The 19538-nt window shown below is 42.3% G+C and overlaps 1 protein-coding gene across 1 annotated transcript in view; it reads right to left on the reverse strand.

Annotated features, from left to right (window-relative positions):
- The window catches only part of gbe1b (glucan (1,4-alpha-), branching enzyme 1b), a 376893-nt gene that overhangs the window by 301452 nt on the left and 55903 nt on the right, over positions 1 to 19538 (reverse strand). The window contains exon 4 of the mRNA XM_042296507.1: positions 3589 to 3714. Coding sequence (XP_042152441.1) covers positions 3589 to 3714 — 126 coding nt within the window. The remainder of the gene's footprint in view (positions 1 to 3588; positions 3715 to 19538) is intronic.

Consider the following 19538-nt stretch of genomic DNA (forward strand, 5'->3'; position numbering starts at 1 on the left):
CTATCTCTACTTTGCACATTCTTCCACTGCAAGTCTATTCCAGTATTTTACTTGCTATATTGTATTTACTTCACCACCATGGCCTTTTTTGCCTTTACCTCCCTTATCTCACCTCATTTGCTCACAATGTATATAGACTCATTTTTCAACTGTATTATTGACTGTATGTTTGTTTATTCCATGTGTAACTGTGTTGTTGTACATGTCAAACTGCTTTGCTTTATCTTGGCCAGGTCACAATTGTAAATGAGAACTTGTTCTCAACTGGCCTACCTGGTTAAATAAAAGGTGAAATAAAATAAATAAAAATAAATACAATTTTGGTAATGTAGTGTATATAAATAAATACATCATTGGATGTATAGACATTATGGACAATATGTGGATAGAATATGTAGTATATCTGTTATATCTGGATAGTACACACACACACACACACACACACACACACACACACACACACACACACACAGTTGAATAGGATGGCCTTGACTAGAATACAGTATATTTATGTGTGTAAAACAGTATGGAAACTTTATTAAAGTGACCTGTGTTCCATGTCTATGTACATAGGGCAGCAGCCTCTCAGGTGCAGGGTAGAGTAACCGGTTGGTAGCTGGCTAGTGACATTGACTAAAGTTCAGAATAGGTTACTGGGTGGCTAGTGGTGACTATTTAACAGTCTGATGGCCTTTCAGCTTTGACATGTCTGTACCGTCCTCACCTTCTGGATGGAAGTGGGGTGAACAGGCCTTGACTGAAGTCCTTGATGATCTTTTTGGCCTTCCTGTGACACTGGATACTGCCCTGGAGGGTGGGCAGTGTCCCCCTGGTGATGCGTTGGGCAGAACGCACCACCCTCTGGAGAATCCTGCGGTTGTGGACGGTGCAGTGGCTGTACCAGACGGTGATACAGCCCAACAGGATGCTCTCAATGGTACATCTGTAAAGGTTTTGTGAGGGTCTTAGGTGCCAAGGCAAATTTCTTCAGCCTCCTGAGGTTGACGAGGCACTCTTTGCGCCTTCTTCACAACACTGTCTGTGTGGGTGGACGATTTCAGGTTGTCAGTGATGTGAGAAACTTGAAGCTTTTCTTTTCTCCACTGTGGTCCCATCGATAGGGAACGTGCTCTGCTGTCTCCTGAATGACACAATCGACTCCGCCAGGACCCTCACCTCCCTGTAAGCTGTCTCGCCGTTGTTGAATATAAGGCCTACCACTGCTGTCGTCTGCAAACGTGAGGATTGATCATACACATGATTAATTACAAATCTTAGATAGCTATTAAAGACTACCAGATCCCACAGGATACTCAAATTATATTGAATGAACTACAGGATAAAATACAAAACCTCCAACCCAAAAAGGCCTGTGGTGTTGAAGGTATAAAACAATTCCACAATTCCAATTGGCAATACTTCAGCTCTGGCAACCTCCCCAATATTGGGAAACCAAGGACTGATAATTTGACCCCAATAACTACCGTGGGATATAAGTTAACAGCAACCTTGGGAAAATCCTCTGTATTATCATTAAGAACAGACTCGTACATTTCCTCAGTGAAAACAATTTCCTGAGCATACAGTATGTCAAATTGGCTTAATACCAAATTACCATGCGACAGACCACGTATTCAACCTGCACACCCTAATTAAAAAACAAACAAACCAAAACAAAGGCAAAGTCTTCTCATGCTTTGTTGATTTCAAAAAAGCTTTGACTCAATTGGGCATGAGGGTCTGCTATACAAATTGATGAAAATCTGTGTTGGGGGGGAAAACATACGTAAAATCAATGTACATAAACAACAAGTGTGCAGCTAAATAAGCAAAACACACAACATTTCTTTCCACAGGGCCTTGGGGTGAGACAGGGACGAAGCTTGAGCACCACCCTCTTCAACATATATATCATGAATTGGCGAGGGCACTGGAACAGTCAACAGCACCCGACCTCACCCTACTAGAATCTGAAGTAAAATGTCTCCTGTTTGCTGCTGATCTGGTGCTTCCGTCACCAACCAAGGAGGGCCTACAGCAGCACCTAGATCTTCTGCACAGATTCTGCCAGACTTGGGCCCTGACAGCAAATGTCAGTAAGACACAAATAATGGTGTTCAAAAAAAGGTCCAGTTCCCTGGCCCATTTATACAAATTCCATCTTGACACCGTTGCCCTAGAGCACACAAAAAACTATACCTACCTCGGCCTTAACATCGACAAAGCCTTGAACGATCCGAGACAAAGCAAGAAGGGCTTTCCACGTCACCAAAAGGAAGATAAAATTCGACATCCCACGTAGACCAGAATTAGGCCGATACCCTCTAATTATCAAAATCCAGAAAAGAGAAGCTAAATTCTACAACCACCTAAAAGGAAACGATTCCCAAAATGTCCATAACAAAGCCAACACTTCCAGAGAGATTAACCTAGAGAAGAGTCCCCTAAGCAAGCGGGTCCTGGGGCTCTGTTCTAAAACACAAACACACCCCACAGAGCACCAGCACAGCAACACAATTAAATACAACCAAATCATGAGAAAATAAAAAGATAATTACTTAGAATTAAAAAGAATTAACCAAACAAACTGAGCAAACTGGAAAGCTATTTGGCCCTAAACAGAGAGTACACAGTGGCAGAATACCTGACCACTGTGACTGACCCAAACTTAAGGAAAGCATTGACAACGTACAGACTCAATGAGCATAGCCTTGCTATTGAGAAAGGCCGCCATATGCAGACCTGGCTCTCAAGAGAAGACTGGCAATGTGCATACTGCCCACAAAATGTGGTGGAAACTGAGCTGCACTTCCTAACCTCCTGCCCAATGTATGACCATATTAGAGACACATACAGTGGGGCAAAAAAGGATTTAGTCAGCCACCAATTGTGCAAGTTCTCCCACTTAAAAAGATGAGGCCTGTAATTTTCATCATAGGTACACATTGTAGGATTTTTAATGAATTTATTTGCAAATTATGGTGGAAAATAAGTATTTGGTCACCTACAAACAAGCAAGAATTACAGGCCTCTCATCTTTTTAATTGGGAGAACTTGCAAAATTGGTGGCTGACTAAATACTTTTTTGCCCCACTATATTTTGAGCACAGACTCAATAACATCAGCTATTGCGGTTAGTAGAATAGACATGTGAATGAGTTTCCCCATTGAAAACCATCATGAATGATTAAGATGACAGTTAGGATGTGATGCAGGTTTGTCTGGGATGGGGAGTGTTTTTTGGCTTCATCACTGATGATAGATCTTGTACAGAACTCATCATTTACTATATGTAAAGTGATGGAGGCCAGTGTAATATTAGACTGTTTAACTTACTAGATAAGGTTGAGGACGACTTCAATACTTACTAGGTAAGAAATTCAGTATGTACTAGATACGGTTGATGAGGAATTCAGTACTTACTAGGTAAAGAATTCAGTACTTACTAGGTAAAGAATTCAGTACTTACTAGGTAAGGAATTCAGTACTTACCAGGTAAGGTTGATGATGAATTCAGTACTTACTAGATAAGGTTGAGGAGGAATTCAGTACTTACTAGATAAGGTTGAGGAAGAATTCAGTACTTACTAGATAAGGTTGAGGAGGGTCCCAGTGGACCCAGTCATAGATGACTTGTTTCTCGGACTGGATGGCGTACTTGGCCCAAGGTGAAATGCGGTACAGACGCTCCCCTTTCTTAGTGTGGACCACAACCTGCAGGGACACCAGACAGGTGACAGGTGACACAGAGGTTACAGCAGTCGCAACAAAGACACATGGGGTCTGCTTCCCAATTGGTACCCTATTCCATTTATAGTGCACTTCCTTTGACCAGGGTCCATAGGCACTACATAGGGAATAGGGTGCCATTTGGGAGTCAGCACCAGTATTATAGGTATAAAGTGTAAAGATTAAATTCCCAAAGAAAATGGTTAGAGACAGTGAAGTGAGGACAAAGAGGACAGGCTTTCAAAACATATGGACAATGTAAGGCCATTACCTGGGAGACAAGACAGATGACTGGGGTTAAAGAGGAAGTCACAACAGAAGTCACAATGAGAAGGTAATCAAAATAAAAAAAGGCCAAAGGTCATAAGGGCATTTAAAAACATAGGACGAAAGGTAGGGCATTCAGAATATAGAAACGCTGTGCAGACCACCTGGGAAATAAGACTGATGACTGGGGTTAGAATTAGGTCAGACCGGTCAACAACTAATCGTGTCCACCAGACGGCTCTTTCTCTTTGCAACCATCTGGTTTCACAGAGTCTCAGAAAGGGACTTGAATGGAGCCTATGGCAGGAGCGGGGGGGAACTACCTCTGGAACTTCATTGGCTGATCTCTCAGTACATCAGCATCTAGTACACGTGTCCAACTCGTTCCACGGAGGGCCGAGTGTCTGCGGGGCTTTCTTTTTGCTCCTCCTTTGTACTTGATTTATGAATTAAGGTCACTGATTAGTAAAGAACTGCTGGTCTAGGTCTTAATTGAGTGACACTAGGCCCTGCTTGGAATGAGTAGGACAACCCCTGATCTAGCATACCCCCTGATTACCTTGTGGATTTCAAAGTGCGAACAGTGCATGTGATTTAGGCTAAATCAGGAAGTGAGATAGGGAAAGTATGCATTGTAGATCTGGTTCACAAAAACATTATATGCCCAAACTCAGAATCAATTGGGCTTCCAAAAAATAATATGGTCGCTGTAATAGGACTGTAATAGGTCATGTCAAGCACAAGCATTTCGCTACACTCGCATTAACATCTGCTAACCATGTGTATGTGACCAATAACATCTGCTAACCATGTGTATGTGACCAATAACATCTGCTAGCCATGTGTATGTGACCAATAACATCTGCTAACCATGTGTGCGTGACCAATAACATCTGCTAACCATGTGTGCGTGACCAATAACATCTGCTAACCATGTGTATGTGACCAATAACATCTACTAACCATGTGTATGTGACCAATAACATCTGCTAGCCATGTGTATGTGACCAATAACATCTGCTAGCCATGTGTATGTGACCAATAACATCTGCTAACCATGTGTATGTGACCAATAACATCTACTAACCATGTGTATGTGACCAATAACATCTGCTAGCCATGTGCATGTGTATGTGACCAATAACATCTGCTAGCCATGTGACCAATAACATGTGACCAATAACATCTGCTAAAGTGACCAATAACATCTGCTAGCCATGTGACCAATAACATCTGCTAGCCATGTGACCAATAACATCTGCTAGCCATGTGACCAATAACATCTGCTAACCATGTGACCAATAACATCTGCTAACCATGTGTACGTGACCAATAACATCTGCTAACCATGTGTAGGCCAATAACATCTGCTAACCATGTGACCAATAACATCTGACCAAGCTAGCCATGTGTATGACCAATAACATCTGCTAGCCATGTGTATGTGACCAATAACATCTGCTAGCCATGTGTATGTGACCAATAACATCTGCTAGCCATGTGTATGTGACCAATAACATCTGCTAGCCATGTGTATGTGACCAATAACATCTGCTAGCCATGTGTATGTGACCAATAACATCTGCTAGCCATGTGTATGTGACCAATAACATCTGCTAGCCATGTGTATGTGACCAATAACATCTGCTAGCCATGTGTATGTGACCAATAACATCTGCTAGCCATGTGTATGTGACCAATAACATCTGCTAGCCATGTGTATGTGACCAATAACATCTGCTAGCCATGTGTATGTGACCAATAACATCTGCTAGCCATGTGTATGTGACCAATAACATCTGCTAGCCATGTGTATGTGACCAATAACATCTGCTAGCCATGTGTATGTGACCAATAACATCTGCTAGCCATGTGTATGTGACCAATAACATCTGCTAGCCATGTGTATGTGACCAATAACATCTGCTAGCCATGTGTATGTGACCAATAACATCTGCTAGCCATGTGTATGTGACCAATAACATCTGCTAGCCATGTGTATGTGACCAATAACATCTGCTAGCCATGTGTATGTGACCAATAACATCTGCTAGCCATGTGTATGTGACCAATAACATCTGCTAGCCATGTGTATGTGACCAATAACATCTGCTAGCCATGTGTATGTGACCAATAACATCTGCTAGCCATGTGTATGTGACCAATCTGACCATCTGACTAATAACATCATGTGTATGTGACCAATAACATCTGCTAGCCATGTGTATGTGACCAATAACATCTGCTAGCCATGTGTATGTGACCAATAACATCTGCTAGCCATGTGTATGTGACCAATAACATCTGCTAGCCATGTGTATGTGACCAATAACATCTGCTAACCATGTATGTGACCAATAACATCTGCTAGCCATGTGTATGTGACCAATAACATCTGCTAGCCATGTGTATGTGACCAATAACATCTGCTAGCCATGTGTGCTGACCAATAACATCTGCTAGCCATGTGTATGTGACCAATAACATCTGCTAACCATGTGTATGTGACCAATAACATCTACTAACCATGTGTATGTGACCAATAACATCTGCTAGCCATGTGTATGTGACCAATAACATCTGCTAGCCATGTGTATGTGACCAATAACATCTGCTAACCATGTGTATGTGACCAATAACATCTACTAACCATGTGTATGTGACCAATAACATCTGCTAGCCATGTGTATGTGACCAATAACATCTGCTAGCCATGTGACCAATAACATCTGCTAGTCATGTGACCAATAACATCTGCTAGCCATGTGACCAATAACATCTGCTAGCCATGTGACCAATAACATCTGCTAACCATGTGACCAATAACATCTGCTAGCCATGTGTACATGACCAATAACATCTGCTAACCATGTGTACGTGACCAATAACATCTGCTAACCATGTGTACGTGACCAATAACATCTGCTAACCATGTGACCAATAACATCTGCTAACCATGCGACCAATAACATCTGCTAACCATGTGTATGTGACCAATAACATCTGCTAGCCATGTGTATGTGACCAATAACATCTGCTAGCCATGTGTATGTGACCAATAACATCTGCTAACCATGTGTATGTGACCAATAACATCTGCTAACCATGTGTATGTGACCAATAACATCTGCTAGCCATGTGTATGTGACCAATAACATCTGCTAGCCATGTGTATGTGACCAATAACATCTGCTAGCCATGTGTATGTGACCAATAACATCTGCTAGCCATGTGTATGTGACCAATAACATCTGCTAACCATGTGTATGTGACCAATAACATCTGCTAGCCATGTGTATGTGACCAATAACATCTGCTAGCCATGTGTATGTGACCAATAACATCTGCTAGCCATGTGTATGTGACCAATAACATCTGCTAGCCATGTGTATGTGACCAATAACATCTGCTAGCCATGTGTATGTGACCAATAACATCTGCTAGCCATGTGTATGTGACCAATAACATCTGCTAGCCATGTGTATGTGACCAATAACATCTGCTAGCCATGTGTATGTGACCAATAACATCTGCTAGCCATGTGTATGTGACCAATAACATCTGCTAGCCATGTGTATGTGACCAATAACATCTGCTAGCCATGTGTATGTGACCAATAACATCTGCTAGCCATGTGTATGTGACCAATAACATCTGCTAGCCATGTGTATGTGACCAATAACATCTGCTAGCCATGTGTATGTGACCAATAACATCTGCTAACCATGTGTATGTGACCAATAACATCTGCTAGCCATGTGTATGTGACCAATAACATCTGCTAGCCATGTGTATGTGACCAATAACATCTGCTAGCCATGTGTATGTGACCAATAACATCTGCTAACCATGTGTATGTGACCAATAACATCTGCTAGCCATGTGTATGTGACCAATAACATCTGCTAGCCATGTGTATGTGACCAATAACATATGCTAGCCATGTGTATGTGACCAATAACATCTGCTAGCCATGTGTATGTGACCAATAACATCTGCTAGCCATGTGTATGTGACCAATAACATCTGCTAGCCATGTGTATGTGACCAATAACATCTGCTAGCCATGTGTATGTGACCAATAACATCTGTTAGCCATGTGTATGTGACCAATAACATCTGCTAACCACGTGACCAATAACATCTGCTAACCACGTGACCAATAACATCTGCTAACCATGTGTGCGTGACCAATAACATCTGATAACCATGTGTGCGTGACCAATAACATCTGCTAACCATGTGTATGTGACCAATGACATCTGCTAACCATGTGACCAATAACATCTGCTAACCATGTGTGCGTGACCAATAACATCTGCTAACCATGTGTGCGTGACCAATAACATCTGCTAACCATGTGTGCGTGACCAATAACATCTGCTAACCATGTGTGCGTGACCAATAACATCTGCTAACCATGTGTGCGTGACCAATAACATCTGCTAACCATGTGTGCGTGACCAATAACATCTGCTAACCATGTGTGCGTGACCAATAACATCTGCTAGCCATGTGTATGTGACCAATAACATCTGCTAGCCATGTGTATGTGACCAATAACATCTGCTAGCCATGTGACCAATAACATCTGCTAGCCATGTGACCAATAACATCTGCTAGCCATGTGTACGTGACCAATAACATCTGCTAACCATGTGTACGTGACCAATAACATCTGCTAACCATGTGTACGTGACCAATAACATCTGCTAACCATGTGACCAATAACATCTGCTAACCATGTGTATGTGACCAATAACATCTGCTAACCATGTGTATGTGACCAATAACATCTGCTAACCATGTGTATGTGACCAATAACATCTGCTAACCATGTGTATGTGACCAATAACATCTGCTAGCCATGTGTATGTGACCAATAACATCTGCTAGCCATGTGTATGTGACCAATAACATCTGCTAGCCATGTGTATGTGACCAATAACATCTGCTAGCCATGTGTATGTGACCAATAACATCTGCTAGCCATGTGTATGTGACCAATAACATCTGCTAGCCATGTGTATGTGACCAATAACATCTGCTAGCCATGTGTATGTGACCAATAACATCTGCTAGCCATGTGTATGTGACCAATAACATCTGCTAGCCATGTGTATGTGACCAATAACATCTGCTAGCCATGTGTATGTGACCAATAACATCTGCTAGCCATGTGTATGTGACCAATAACATCTGCTAGCCATGTGTATGTGACCAATAACATCTGCTAGCCATGTGTATGTGACCAATAACATCTGCTAGCCATGTGTATGTGACCAATAACATCTGCTAGCCATGTGTATGTGACCAATAACATCTGCTAACCATGTGTATGTGACCAATAACATCTGCTAGCCATGTGTATGTGACCAATAACATCTGCTAGCCATGTGTATGTGACCAATAACATCTGCTAGCCATGTGTATGTGACCAATAACATCTGCTAACCATGTGTATGTGACCAATAACATCTGCTAGCCATGTGTATGTGACCAATAACATCTGCTAGCCATGTGTATGTGACCAATAACATATGCTAGCCATGTGTATGTGACCAATAACATCTGCTAGCCATGTGTATGTGACCAATAACATCTGCTAGCCATGTGTATGTGACCAATAACATCTGCTAGCCATGTGTATGTGACCAATAACATCTGCTAGCCATGTGTATGTGACCAATAACATCTGTTAGCCATGTGTATGTGACCAATAACATCTGCTAACCATGTGACCAATAACATCTGCTAACCACGTGACCAATAACATCTGCTAACCACGTGACCAATAACATCTGCTAGCCATGTGTATGTGACCAATAACATCTGCTAGCCATGTGTATGTGACCAATGACATCTGCTAACCATGTGACCAATAACATCTGCTAACCATGTGTGCGTGACCAATAACATCTGCTAACCATGTGTGCGTGACCAATAACATCTGCTAACCACGTGACCAATAACATCTGCTAACCACGTGACCAATAACATCTGCTAACCATGTGTGCGTGACCAATAACATCTGATAACCATGTGTGCGTGACCAATAACATCTGCTAACCATGTGTGCGTGACCAATAACATCTGCTAACCATGTGTGCGTGACCAATAACATCTGCTAGCCATGTGTATGTGACCAATAACATCTGCTAGCCATGTGTATGTGACCAATAACATCTGCTAGCCATGTGACCAATAACATCTGCTAGCCATGTGACCAATAACATCTGCTAACCATGTGTACGTGACCAATAACATCTGCTAACCATGTGTACGTGACCAATAACATCTGCTAACCATGTGACCAATAACATCTGCTAACCATGTGTATGTGACCAATAACATCTGCTAACCATGTGTATGTGACCAATAACATCTGCTAACCATGTGTATGTGACCAATAACATCTGCTAACCATGTGTATGTGACCAATAACATCTGCTAACCATGTGTATGTGACCAATAACATCTGCTAACCATGTGTGTGTGACCAATAACATCTGCTAACCATGTGTATGTGACCAATAACATCTGCTAGCCATGTGTATGTGACCAATAACATCTGCTAGCCATGTGTATGTGACCAATAACATCTGCAGCCATGTGTATGTGACCAATAACATCTGCTAGCCATGTGTATGTGACCAGCCAACATCTGCTAGCCATGTGTATGTGACCAATAACATCTGCTAACCATGTGTATGTGACCAATAACATCTGCTAGCCATGTGTATGTGAGCAATAACATCTGCTAGCCATGTGTATGTGACCAATAACATCTGCTAACCATGTGTATGTGACCAATAACATCTGCTAACCACGTGTATGTGACCAATGACTTGTGACTTTTGATTGCCGATTTTGATTTCTTTTTAAAGTGCCATCTAATACAGCTGTAGCAGTCCTTCTCCCACCTCAACATTTAACCCACGGCACTTTTAAGTCCCACTTTGTTGCACAGTGTTTCCAGGCTCTATATTTAGTAGCAAAATTAGCCTGGGGACAAGGTCAGTCAGGTCAAAGACGCATGGTAAAGCAAAGTCATTCAACACAAAGACCGAGTCAGGCCCATTCAACGACACAGAGACCGAGTCAGGCCCATTCAACGGCACAGAGACCGAGTCAGGCCCATTCAACGGCACAGAGACCGAGTCAGGCCCATTCAACGGCACAGAGACCGAGTCAGGCCCATTCAACGGCACAGAGACCGAGTCAGGCCCATTCAACGACACAGAGACCGAGTCAGGCCCATTCAACGACACAGAGACCGAGTCAGGCCCACTCAACAACACAGAGACCGAGTCAGGCCCATTCAACAACACAGAGACCGAGTCAGGCCTATTCAACAACACAGAGACCGAGTCAGGTCTATTCAACAACACAGAGAAAAGGTCCCAAATGGACAGCCTATTCCCTACATTGCGCACTACTTCCGACAAGAGGCAGGGCTATAGACAGTGCACTGTACAGAGAACATAGTGTCAATTGGGATAAAAACCAGACCTTCCTCAGTAGAAGATGAAGGGCTGAATGACTGGAAGAAGGAACGAAAGGATGAGTGATACCAGTCCGAGGACAAGTTATCATAAATCAACAATATCTGCCAGGCCTCCTGTGCTCCAGACTGTACGTGTGTATAATTTACAGCGCATGCATAAATGTGCCACTGAGTGTGTCATGTGTGACACGAGTGTTTGCGTATTTCTCAGGAAATAGCTGACTCTCTGTTTCATCCATCTGCCAAAGGAAAAAAGGTGCCGGCTGTTCAATGAGCACTTTTCATTGTCAGTCCATCAAGGAAAGCCATTCCACTTCAATCAAAGCTGCTCCCTCTTCCTCCATCATCCCTCCACGCCTTTCTTCTCTCGTTCTCCCCCCTCCCCCCCGATTTAATACTGTGTACTCTATGTGTGTGTGTGTGTGTGAATTTATCTATGGAGTGCCTGGGACACAAAATCAAGAAAAGTGTTGATAAATCCATGAATCAAAAGGGAAAGGAACATAATTTAATTCTAGATGATGTCATTGAAAGGTCATTTAATTCTAGATGATGTCATTGAAAGGTCATTTAATTCTAGATGATGTCATTGAAAGGTCATTTAATTCTAGATGATGTCATTGAAAGGTCATTTAATTCTAGATGATGTCATTGGAAGGTCATTTAATTCTAGATGATGTCATTGGAAGGTCATTTAATTCTAGATGATGTCATTGAAAGGTCATTTAATTCTAGATGATGTTATTGGAAGGTCATTTAATTCTAGATGATGTTATTGGAAGGTCATTTAATTCTAGATGATGTCATTGAAAGGTCATTTAATTCTAGATGATGTTATTGGAAGGTCATTTAATTCTAGATGATGTCATTGGAAGGTCATTTAATTCTAGATGATGTCATTGGAAGGTCATTTAATTCTAGATGATGTTATTGGAAGGTCATTTAATTCTAGATGATGTTATTGGCAAATATGATAAATGGTTCGATAGTGTATCTTAATGATAGGTTAACTGACAGGCCTGTGTTTCACACCTCTTAATCTAGGTGAGGGAGGACTGTGTGTGTGTGTGTGTGTGTGTGTGTGTGTGGGAGAACTGAACCGAGTGCCATTTCTTTCTCCCTGCGGTGCTAATTCTGTCGGCTAGGATCAGTCACAATTTCCCATCCAGAGAGAAATGGGGGGATCCCAACTGGTGCCCTACATAGTGTACTACATTTGACTAGAGCCTTATGTACCTAAATAGGAGAAAGGGTGCAATTTGGGATGCAGAGGGAGTCAGAAAGAGACAGAGAGACAGAGAGACAGAGAGACAGAGAGAGAGAGAGTCAGAGAGACAGAGAGAGAGAGAGAGCAATCTGTGAAAATCAGAAATCTATGAGATCAAAAGGGTCGTAACGCTGCTGCCACTGCCTATCATCCATTATTGGTTCTATTAACCAGTCAGTCTCTTTTCTGACCCGCCAGGGACAGAGAAATATAGTGAGAGTGTTTGTGTGAGAAAGGAGAGAAGAGAGAGAGAGAGAGAGAGAGAAAAAGCAGGAGAATTAGAACATAATTAGCCTAACTCTGAACACCTCTGTGGAGAGGGAATGACAGCCCCCACTGCCACCAACCACTGTGTGTGTGTGTGTGTGTGTGTGTCTGCCACCTGCCTGTAACCACTGTGTGTGTGTGTGTGTCTGCCACCTGCCTGTAACCGCTATGTGTGTGTGTGTGTGTGTGTCTGCCACCTGCCTGTAACCACTGTGTGTGTGTGTGTGTGTGTCTGCCACCTGCCTGTAACCACTGTGTGTGTGTGTGTGTGTGTGTGTGTGTGTGTGTGTGTGTGTGTGTCTGCCACCTGCCTGTAACCCTCGTAGCCCCCTCCACCTCCCTAGCTCCCTCCACCTCCCTAGCTCCCTCCACCTCCCTTCCTAGCCCCTCCCACCTCCCCCTCCCAGCCCCCTCCTCCCCCTCCACCCCAGCTCCCTCCTAGCCCCCTCCACCTCCCCTCCTAGCCCCCTCCACCTCCCCTCCCTAGCTCCCTCCTAGACCCCTCCTCCTCCTAGCCCCCTCCACCTCCCCTTCCTAGCCCCCTCCACCTCCCCTTCCTAGCCCCCTCCCAGCCCCCTCCACCTCCCCTTCCTAGCTCCCTCCACCTCCCCCTTCCTAGCTCCCTCCTAGCCCCCTCCACCTCCCCTTCCTAGCTCCCTCCTAGCCCCCTCCCCCTCCCCTTCCTAGCCCCTCCACCTCCCCTTCCTAGCTCCCTCCTAGCCCCCTCCCCCTCCTAGCCCCCTCCACCTCCCCTCCCAGCCCCCTCTCCCCAGGCAGCCTTCCCCACTGGGATATTCTCATTCCATGTGGCCCACCTGGGGACAACTAGGCCCATTCTGGACCCCCCAGCAACACAATTCACACTTCATAAAGATTCTAGACAGACAGATAGCTGGAGAAACGGATTGGTAGGAGGGCCAGAGTCATGCTACGTCCCAAACGGCTCCTTATTTCCTACATAGTGCCTAGTCCCCTATGGGCCTTGTTCAAAAGTTGTGCACTATATAGGGAGGCATTTGGGACACAGACCTGAAGGGCTAGTACTACAGACGAAATGACTAGAATTAGAGGTTTATTAGAGGGGAGAGGAGAGCAGGGTGGGGTGGGAATCAAAACAACCTGATACCCAAGTTGCTCTGGTAGTGGTACTGTGTGTTGGATACTGGCAATGCTATCAACAAGCCTTTCAGCATGCTGGCAGAGAAGGGCAGTCAACATGTACTGCACGGACACAAATTACTCACAATTGGTTGAAAGAAATTGATAAGAATATTGTGGGAGCTGTACTGTCAGATTTCAGTGCAGCCTTCGATATTATTGAGCCCAACCTGTTGTTGAGAACACTTATGCGTTGTGGCTTTTCAACCTCTGCCATATTGTGGATTCAGAGCCATCTATCGAATAGAACTCAATGGCTTTTCAACCTCTGCCATATTGTGGATTCAGAGCCATCTATCGAATAGAACTCAAAAGGGTTCTCTTTCACGGAAGCTTCTCCAATGTCAAACATGTAGGGTGTGGTGTACCGCAGAAAACCTCTCTAGGCCCTCTACTCTTTTTTTTTTTTGTTTTACCAATGACCTGCCACTGGCATTAAACAAAGTCTGTGTGTCCACGTATGCTGATGATTCAACCACATACGGGTCAACAACCACAGCTAAATGAAGTCACTGAAACCCTTAAAGAGTTGCATTCAGTTTTGGAATGAGTTACCAGTTAAAAAAATGTTTTTAAAGAATCCTGACAAATCTCTAAAATTAAGAGCATTGCATTTGGTACAAATCATTCGCTACACTCTAGACCTCAGCTCAATCTGGTAATGAATGGTGTGGCTGTTGAACAAGTTAGGGAGACTAAATTATTTGGCATTACCTTAGATTGTAAACTGTCATGATCAAAACATACAGATTCAATGGTTGTAAAGATGGGGAGAGGTCTGTCCGTAATAAAGAGAAACTCTGCTTTTTTGACACCACACTCCTAAAAGCAGAAAGGCTGGCCCAGAACAGAGGGGCACCTCTTGTTCTTCATTGTAATCAGAGGGTAAATATAAATACTATGCATGCCAGTCTCTCTTGGCCAATAGTTGATCACAGCTGCATCACCTTTTTTTTTACAAGAACCATCAAAGTGTTGAAAAATCTCAATTGTCTGCATGGTCAACTTACACAGACACTTACCCCACCAGAAATGGTCTTTTCACAGTCCCAAAATCCAGAACAAATTCAAGAAGGGTTGCTAGATTGAATCCCGCGAGCTGACAAGGTAAAAAAAAAAATCTGTCGTTCTGCCCCCTAAACAAGGCAGTTAACCCACTGTTGCTAGGCGACCATTGAAAATAAGAATTTGTTCTTAACTGATTTCCCTAAATCAAATAAAGGTTAAATAAAAAATATAAATAGATAGTGTGCGTGTATAAAATCTAGTGCTGTTGTCGTCTATTAATGTTCTGTAATGGCATCCCGATAAAATAACAAAACAACAACATATTAGAGGGGGAAGCAGGGAGGCGGCAGGCAGGGTTGGGGTGAGAGGTGACAGAGGGAATAAAACACCAACTGGAAGCATATTAGAGGGAGAAGCAGGGAGGCGGCAGGCAGGGTTGGGGTGAGAGGTGACAGAGGAATAAAACACCAACTGGAAGCATATTAGAGGGAGAAGCACGGAGGCGGCAGGCAGGGTTGGGGTGAGAGGTGACAGAGGAATAAAAACACCAACCTGCAGCAGGCAGGGTTGGGGTGAGAGGTGACAGAGGGAATAAAACACCAACTGGAAGCATATTAGAGGGAGAAGCAGGGAGGCGGCAGGCAGGGTTGGGGTGAGAAGTGACAGAGGAATAAAAACACCAACTGCTACATGTCTAAACATAATGTGAGAGGTGACAGAGGGAATAAAACACAACTGGATTATATTAGTATAATAAGCAGGGAAGCTGCTCTGGGTTAGTGATAATGACAGAGGAATAAAAACACCAATACTACAATATAATAAAGTATAATGCAAAGTACACTGCTCAAAACAATAAACAATATTATATAGTATAATATAAGTGAAGCTGCTCTGGTACTATAGTATCAAATAAAGGGAACACTTAAACAACACAATGTAATTCCAAGTCAATCACACTTGAAATCAAACTGTCCACTTAGGAAGCAACACTGGGTTGCTTCCTAAGCAACACAATACATTTCACATGATGTTGTGGAAATGGAATAGACAACAGGTGTAAATTATAGGCAATTAGCAAGACACCCCCAATAAAGGAGTGGTTCTGCAGGTGGTGACCACAGACCACTTCTCAGGTCCAATGCTTCCTGGCTGATGTTTTGGTCACTTTTGAATGCTGGTGGTGCTTTCACTCTAGTGGTAGCATGAGACGGAGTCTACAACCCACACAAGTGGCTCAGGTAGTGCAGCTCATCCAGGATGGCACATCAATGCGAGCTATGGCAAGAAGGTTTGCTGTGTCTGTCAGCGTAGTGTCCAGAGCATGGAGGCGCTACCAGGAGACAGGTCAGTACATCAGGAGACGTGGATGAGGCCGTAGGAGGGCAACAACCCAGCAGCAGGACCGCTACCTCCGCCTTTGTGCAAGGAGGAGCAGGTGGAGCACTGACAGAGCCCTGCAAAATGACCTCCAGCAGGCCACAAATGTGCATGTGTCTGCTCAAACGGTCAGAAACAGACTCCATGAGGGTGGTATGTGGGCCCGACGACCACAGGTGAGGGTTGTGCTTACAGCCCAACACCGTGCAGGACTCCAAATCCAGACCTCCATGGGTTGATAAATTTGAATTCCATTGATCATTTTTGTGTGATTTTGTTGTCAGCACATTCAATTATGTAAAGAAAAAAGTATTTAATAAGAATATTTCATTCATTCAGGTCTAGGATGTGTTATTTTAGTGTTCCCTTTATTTTTTGGAGCAGTGTATAATATAGTATCATGTAAATAAACTGGTACTACAGTATAATATAGTATCATGTAAATAAACTGGTACTACAGTATAATATAGTATCATGTAAATAAACTGGTACTACAGTATAATATAGTATCATGTAAATAAACTGGTACTACAGTATAATATAGTATCATGTAAATAAACTGGTACTACAGTATAATATAGTATCATGTAAATAAACTGGTACTACAGTATAATATAGTATCATGTAAATAAACTGGTACTACAGTATAATATAGTATCATGTAAATAAACTGGTACTACAGTATAATATAGTATCATGTAAATAAACTGGTACTACAGTATAATATAGTATCATGTAAATAAACTGGTACTACAGTATAATATAGTGTCATGTAAATAAACTGGTACTACAGTATAATATAGTGTCATGTAAATAAACTGGTACTACAGTATAATATAGTATCATGTAAATGAAGCTGCCCTGGTACTACAGTATAATATAGTATCATGTAAATGAAGCTGCCCTGGTACTACAGTATAATATAGTATCATGTAAATAAACTGGTACTACAGTATAATATAGTATCATGTAAATGAAGCTGCCCTGGTACTACAGTATAATATAGTATCATGTAAATGAAGCTGCCCTGGTACTACAGTATAATATAGTATCATGTAAATGAAGCTGCCCTGGTACTACAGTATAATATAGTATCATGTAAATAAACTGGTACTACAGTATAATATAGTATCATGTAAATAAACTGGTACTACAGTATAATATAGTATCATGTAAATAAACTGGTACTACAGTATAATATAGTATCATGTAAATAAACTGGTACTACAGTATAATATAGTATCATGTAAATAAACTGGTACTACAGTATAATATAGTATCATGTAAATAAACTGGTACTACAGTATAATATAGTATCATGTAAATAAACTGGAACTACAGTATAATATAGTATCATGTAAATAAACTGGTACTACAGTATAATATAGTATCATGTAAATAAACTGGTACTACAGTATAATATAGTATCATGTAAATAAACTGGTACTACAGTATAATATAGTATCATGTAAATAAACTGGTACTACAGTATAATATAGTATCATGTAAATAAACTGGTACTACAGTATAATATAGTATCATGTAAATAAACTGGTACTACAGTATAATATAGTATCATGTAAATAAACTGGTACTACAGTATAATATAGTATCATGTAAATAAACTGGTACTACAGTATAATATAGTATCATGTAAATAAACTGGTACTACAGTATAATATAGTATCATGTAAATAAACGGGTACTACAGTATAATATAGTGTCATGTAAATAAACTGGTACTACAGTATAATATAGTGTCATGTAAATAAACTGGTACTACAGTATAATATAGTGTCATGTAAATAAACTGGTACTACAGTATAATATAGTGTCATGTAAATAAACTGGTACTACAGTATAATATAGTGTCATGTAAATAAACTGGTACTACAGTATAATATAGTATCATGTAAATAAACTGGTACTACAGTATAATATAGTATCATGTAAATAAACTGGTACTACAGTATAATATAGTATCATGTAAATAAACTGGTACTACAGTATAATATAGTATCATGTAAATAAACTGGTACTACAGTATAATATAGTATCATGTAAATAAACTGGTACTACAGTATAATATAGTATCATGTAAATAAACTGGTACTACAGTATAATATAGTATCATGTAAATAAACTGGTACTACAGTATAATATAGTATCATGTAAATAAACTGGTACTACAGTATAATATAGTATCATGTAAATAAACTGGTACTACAGCGGTGAAGTTTGAAGAGCAAAAGTAGTTGACACTGTGTGGCGTACGGCCGGTCCACTGGGCTGTGTTGGAAACCTTAGCAGGAAGACTCTACAAGGACAGACTGTGACAGCAATTAAGCCGAGAGAGACACTGATGTAGCTTTTAGGGCAAAAAACAAAACAAACATGAAGACAATGAACTAAGAGCTTGTTTGCAGTTGGCATATTGTTCCCCAGAAGCAGAGAGCGCAACAGAATGATGCACAGGGGCAGACAGGAGCAGGGCCCTTGGTGTACACGCACAGAGGCAGACAGGAGCGGGGCCCTTGGTGTACACGCACAGAGGCAGACAGGAGCGGGGCCCTTGGTGTACACGCACAGAGGCAGACAGGAGCGGGGCCCTTGGTGTACACGCACAGAGGCAGACAGGAGCAGGGCCCTTGGTGTACACGCACAGAGGCAGACAGGAGCAGGGCCCTTGGTGTACACGCACAGAGGCAGACAGGGCAGCAGGGCCCTTGGTGTACACGCACAGAGGCAGACAGGAGCAGGGCCCTTGGTGTACACGCACAGAGGCAGACAGGAGCAGGGCCCTTGGTGTACACGCACAGAGGCAGACAGGAGCAGGGCCCTTGGTGTACACGCACAGAGGCAGACAGGAGCAGGGCCCTTGGTGTACACGCACAGAGGCAGACAGGAGCAGGGCCCTTGGTGTACACGCACAGAGGCAGACAGGAGCAGGGCCTT

The sequence above is a fragment of the Oncorhynchus tshawytscha genome, linkage group LG13, assembly GCF_018296145.1.
Source record: "Oncorhynchus tshawytscha isolate Ot180627B linkage group LG13, Otsh_v2.0, whole genome shotgun sequence".
NCBI classification, from domain to species: Eukaryota; Metazoa; Chordata; class Actinopteri; order Salmoniformes; family Salmonidae; genus Oncorhynchus; species Oncorhynchus tshawytscha.